The following is a 6491-nucleotide window of genomic DNA, read 5'->3' as shown; positions in this document are numbered from 1 at the left end:
CTAAGTGGATCAAATCTAAGAGATAAGGTGAGCAGGGTGAGAGAGAAGTCGGACCTTAGGGTTTGGAATCTAAAAAGATGATGAAAAACTGATTAGAAACCCGCTGCTGTCTAATTAAACTGGACAGGCTCGCTCGAGCGAAGACTTGGTCGCTCGAGCGGCCAGACACAAGAAATCCTCGCTCGAGCGAAGAAAATCTCGCTCGAGCCAAGAATGCAATACTTCAGGTCTATACTAGACGCAAACTCTCGCTTGAGCGACCAAACCCCAGCTCAAGCGAAGAACCAAAAACAACAGCTCGCTCGAGCGACAAACTCCTCGCTCGAGCAAAGATCCAAAATTCTGGACAGCAACACTTGGTTTCTAAACCCAACCAACCTGAAACAAACCTGCCCAACACATCCTATAACTCCAAATGAGAAAATAAGGGACAACAACAACAATTATACAATGACAGAATCTACGGAACCTAAGTCCGGATACAATAATCAAATGGGAAAAGACCGGGGTCGCTATAATTATTTTAATGATACGGTTTCGTAGTTTACCCTAACCTTGATAGTTTTGACCTACATACTCTTATATTTTTACCCTACTTTATCAATGTTCTCCTAAACGTTTTTTTATTAAAATCGGGTCGGTAGAAATATAATTGGGTCGGGTAATTTTGCCATCTCCTTGCCTTCCAGATCAACCACAACAGGGTAATAAGTACTGTTTTCCAAATCTGCCGCTCCATCTTCTTGAACTTGACACCCCTCCGCCATTGAAGCAACCCCTCCACATCTACAGGTGTTACCCTGCTAATCTCCCACCAATCCAGCAAATCTGACCATACTTCCCATACTCCTGGGCAAAGTAACAGAACATGATTCCCTGTTTCAGCTTCAGATTTGCAAAAGGGGCAAACAATACCCTCACTGCTTCTAATAACCCCAATGCTATGCAAGAAATCTACTGTCTTTACCCTGCCTTTCCAAGGTAACCACTCAAAAAATTGTGCTTTTGGTGGTGCTGCATTGTGCCATAACATCTTTGTAATTTGAAGCCTAGGTCCATACTTGGCATCACACTCCTTCCTTACTGATGCAACTGTAAACTGACTTGAAGAAGCAGCCTCCCACTGTAGGAAATCAGAGCAGTTCATTCTAAGCACTGGAGCATTACTCAGCAGACCCTGCAACCTGCCTACTTCTTCTTCTTCCCATGATAGGAGGGACCTTCTAAATGAGAGCATCCATTCCCCTGTGCTCCGTCTTCTTTGCACAAAATCCTTCAGAGAATCTTCTTTTTCCATAGATAGACTACAACCTTGCGAATTCCTCTTTCAGTTGGATGTTCATGCACCACCTATCAACCCAGAAATGAATCCTGCAGCCATCACCTACCCCAATCTTTAGATTATTATCATAGAAGTTAAACAATGATGAGTTAGACATTACCACCTTCAACACGCCAAAGTCCTGATATCTTCCTTTCACCATCAGAGTTCATTGCTGGTAACCATCTTCTACCCTGTAAACCATACTTGCACATTAGAACTTGTTTCCACAAAGCTTTATCTGCGGCCCTATACCTCCACCACCAGTTCAATAAAAGACTCTCATTTACCTCCCATATCCTCCTAATGCCTAACCCTCCTTGATCTTTGTTTTTTGTCACTTCCACCCATTTGACCTTATGTACCTTTCTCTTCAACTCTGTTTCACGCCACAAGAATGAAAAATTTAGAGTTTGGTGTCTTGCATCATAGATACGTGATATAAGATCAATTCCTTATTTTATCCTAAGGTTATGTTTGGTTCATGGATTTGGAAAAGGAAAAGATAGGTGAAATGTGAATGCAATATAGCTAAATTTCACACCTTTTTTCCCTTTCCCTACCCAAATACATGAAACAAACACAACCTAAAAAGAAATCTAAGATTAGTCACAGCTTCATAGGGGTAGGCTATTGGTTAATTATGCCTTGCAATTTTTATTTTTTTTTTTGTTTTATATTTTTATATATAAAAGGAGTTAAAAATTTGTATTTCCAAACTCAAATATTCTGGGAGTGAATGTGGGTCATAAAAAATCTTCCTTCCATTTTGACATATTGGACAGTCTTGTTAAACTTAATTTATTTCATCCAGTTCTCAAATCTAATCTCCTATCCTCTCAGTTTCACTTTGTGAGTTAGATTTGCTTGACTTCACTAAGTTCTAATATTTTATAGCTAAACTTCACCAGCTTTATAATCTATTTAGAAAATTTTAAATTTGTGCAAACAAAGATGTAGCATGAAAAATATTTTAATGGCATAATTGATTAACTGGAAGTTTCATGATTATTATTATTATTATTATTATTATTGTTGTTGTTGTTGTTGTTGTTGTTGTTGTTGTTGTTGTTGTTGTTGTTGTTTTTATAACCTAATTTTTACATGACTCGTGATTTTTTGTTGATAGGTTCTATCTTTTTGTCGCACTTGGGTAAAAGCACTAAAAGATTAGTGAATTCAACAAGACCAATTCATGATGTATATTTTTCGTTTGTAATTTATGTCGTAATTAGTCTGTCAATATATATTTTTTTAATAGCAAGATTTCAACCCTTGTAGGAGAGTAACACCCTTGGCCATTGAATTGAACCCTCAAGTTTAAATTTACACTGTTGTACTAATTCATTGTTCATAATTTACAGGTTGCTTTTTCTGCCTCAATTAATTGGGTGGAAAGGGGAGCACCACTTCCAGTTAGAAGACAAATTGGAAGTAAATGTTCTTTTCTTCTTCTTTTTTCTTTTTCTTATCGATATTAAGTTCATAATCATTTCACTTTTATCCTTTATTTTTCAGATACATGCTTTGCTGTTGCCATTGTTGATGTGACGGCAAGTGCCCGTCATATATATTATGGAGAAAAGTTGGTTGCACTGGTGGCACAAGAGATCCTGGACTGTATACCATGGAATACGAAAAAAGGAGGATCGGAGATTATGGCATACGATTACATTTATAGGCATGGGATCGCATTGGAGATGTATTATCCATACATAGGAGTGAAAGGGAAATACAAAAAATCAAGAAAGGTATGTTTTACTTTTAATTAGAGTCAATTTGTGTGGCAAGTATGGTCAAGCATCTGAATCATGTTTTACTTTTTTGTCCCTTTGTGTGGCAAGTATGGTAAAAAATCATAGGCTAGTGGGGATTACAATGGTTATCCCATGTTTAGTTGATAGCTTAATGTAGTGGTGGATGTGTCACACCCCAAGCTCTGTGACAACGCCACACACTCATTTAAGTGAGCATGCAAGGCTAAGAGTCCAACACATAACCAACAATATAAAATACTCAAATTAAATCCTTAAATATCATAATGCTAAAAACCATACAAATAGATAATTCTTATCATATGAAATTGTCCACCAAGTCCACTAATAAAAAAATAATAATCCAAGTACTTAAATCATAGTCCTACTCTCGGCACTCCCACAAGTAAAAACCCAGCACAACTCTACTCTTCAAAATCTGAAAAAAAATAAAATAAGGATAAGCTAGACAACCCAATAAATAACTAACCATCACTACTAGCTGGATCAAGTATACCAAAAAAAAAAAAATAGTCGATAATCAATAAATATATTTCTTGCTACCATTCAATAAATGAACAATTAATTTGTAAGATGGTTTCATAGCAGAAAATAAACAGTGTAGCAATACATTTTAATTGAAAAGACAATGAGGTAATTCGACGAAATTTCGTTGTTCAAAATTGATGGTTCGATATTCAATGGTTCAATGATGTGATTCACAAAACCTAAGTCTTAGTGACTACAGTCACTTAGCCCGTGACAAGGCACAGAACCACACATAGGCCGGTGGTAAAGCCCCAAAAGAAACTAGTTTCTGTGCCAATAAATAACCCCTATTGGCTAAGGTCCAAATCATAGTCAGGCTAGAGTGATGTTCAAAATTCAAACAATACACAACTTTTAAACAAAATATTCGATATTTTCAAAATAAACATTTAGTACAATTTTCATAATAGTTCCATAAAATATTCAAATAATTTTCATAATAATATTCGATGTTGTTTTATACTTGACCCATGTTTTATTTTAAGAGAACATGAAGGCTGTGAATAAATACTTATAATTTTAAATGATTCAATAGGAATAAAAATGTACCAACAGTGATAGAGGGTTACTTACCTCAAATGCTTAAAAATAATATTCCAACACCAACTCCAAACACCCAGCTCCACCACTTCAATCACACAAACCTAATAAATAAAACCTCAAATAAATTAATATTTTTACGTGTTACATACACCCACAAAAGCCCCACCATATTAGATTAATGTATAGCTTTAATATCCAAGTGACCAAACCCTTCAACCCAACTTTATAGCCAAACACACCCTTATCCATGATACAAACTCCACTGTTTCTATTACCCACCCAAAGTTACACTTACACATTGCACCCAATTCTCAAAACCTAAGTAGGCACCTATAGGTCTTCCAAATCCCCTTAATGCATTGATTGTTTAATTCCTCAACATAAACTTAATAATCAACAGTAAAGGAAGATTTTTACCTCAACCAATGGGTGTCCCAAAAACCCAACGTGCTGCCTCCAATCCCTATTGCAGCCTTACTTGGACCTCTATTCTCTTTTTCTTTTTTCTTTTTTCTTTTACCTTCTCAAACCCTTGCCGCCTATGGAGCAATACCAGCCTCTGTTTTATTTGTTTCCCAAGATTTAAAGCCACAACCAGTGGGCTTATAAACCTAATTTCTCAAAGTTACAAAATTACCCATCTAAGAAATAGAAAATATAATGCCACCTCATAACTAATTCTTTGATATTAATAAATGACCCATATAAATTAATTTAATTACTAATCTGTCCAATAAAATAATTCTACACACAACTTGGGTTTTACAGGAAGGGCTGGAAATTTAGAAGGAAAAAAAAAAGGTAAGGAAAATATGGAGAACAATTCCTGTAGCAATTGTTTGGTCTATGTGGAAGCATAGGAATAAATGTATCTTTAGTGATACTCAACAAAACTTGGAGGCATTGTGTGAGTTTATCAAAGTAGGATTAGCCATCTGGTTGAAATCACATAATGTTGGGTGCTTTTACTCTATAAATGAGATTGTTTCAAATATACACTAGGTAAGAAGGTGCTGGAACCGAGGTGGTTAAGTCAGGACTGCTCAAATGAAGATGGAAACTGTGGGTTTGGCAGCTGTAGTGATTACAAGCTATGTCGGTGTCAACCTAGTTGGGATCGTTTAGTTTTGTTGTGATGCTCTTTTGAACTTACCCTCCCTTTATTGATAATAATCATTTGTATTGTTCCTTGATTATTATTATTAAAGTTTATTTTTGCTGACAAAATATATATATATATTGTATTTATGATGTTTATAATTTTTGTAGTTTCATAGTCCGAGAGTTTCGATCGATGGATATTGGGAGATAACAGCCGGAAATGAGTATGAGATGTCAAGAATTCTCCAATATCACCCGATCACTGTTGCTATAGCCTGCCATAGGTCTTTTGATCTTTATAAAGGGGTATAAACTACTAAATTCAAAAATGTTTTATTTGAATAATTTTGAAATAAGTTGTAATTAAATGTTATTGTAATTTATTTTTAAATGCAGGGTTTGTACAAGCCACCTCGTTTTTTATTCGAGCTTGATATGGTGAAGTTGAGTGATGAATCAAATCTTGAAGACCATCCACTTCTGGAATTTCATGAGATTTCTCTTGTAGGCATAGGGACTTACAATGGAGAACCCGCCTGGCTGATAAAAAATTCCTGGGGGAAGCAATGGGGTGTAGGTGGCTATGCATACGTCTCACGCAACAGAAGCTACGTTGGAGCCTTAGGGATAAATTGTTGGCCATCTTATCCGATTATCGGTGATCACGAAAGATATGAGAAGCCTCGCCTCTATAAGCCACCTGCTGGGGTTATATTCCCGAAGAAGGATTAATCTTGTCATGTTCTCAGCTTGTCATTAACATTCCTCTTGCTAGCAGTTTATTTATTATTTTTTATTTCCACATTCTGTTTCAATATATAAGGCATCTACTTGTACAGATGTGCACCTTTGCTTTTGTGATAGTCCCTTTTGCGTGTCTACTTATTTCATGGTCAAGCAAGGTAATGGAAATCAAAAAGATAATAACAAATAATAAAGGAGATGCATTCAACCAAGGTTTAGAGGGAGCCCAAAGACTCACAATGTTTCAATATTAGAGCCCATATGAGAATGGTTTTTTGCACGTATTTCGATTTGTTTAATGTGAATAAAGTTCTCTGGCTTTAGATTTATTAAATATGGTTCATTATGTTATTATTAAAATCTTGGTTTGGTTGAGGTTCTTTAAAGCAATTCCTTGCTTTAAGTCAATAAATCTTGGTTACTTGATCAAGCATGGTAGAGCACTGTAGTTGGACACATTTTTATTTTACACATGCTGG

General features: G+C 35.8%; 1 protein-coding gene across 1 annotated transcript; it reads left to right on the top strand.

Moving 5' to 3' along the window:
• Nucleotides 1-1805: 1805 nt before the first annotated feature.
• On the top strand, nucleotides 1806-6000 carry LOC114268161 (zingipain-2-like). The gene is made up of 6 exons (XM_082897377.1): nucleotides 1806-1830; nucleotides 2451-2521; nucleotides 2686-2755; nucleotides 2840-3072; nucleotides 5437-5574; nucleotides 5665-6000. The coding sequence occupies exons 1-6, from the start codon at nucleotides 1806-1808 to the stop codon at nucleotides 5998-6000; spliced, it is 873 nt and encodes a 290-aa protein (XP_082753503.1).
• The last annotated feature ends 491 nt before the right edge of the window (nucleotides 6001-6491 follow it).

Source organism: Camellia sinensis, chromosome 12, assembly GCF_055761805.1.
Source record: "Camellia sinensis isolate YWXY chromosome 12, ASM5576180v1, whole genome shotgun sequence".
NCBI lineage: Eukaryota > Viridiplantae > Streptophyta > Magnoliopsida > Ericales > Theaceae > Camellia > Camellia sinensis.
This window is presented reverse-complemented; position numbering and strand designations above follow the sequence as displayed.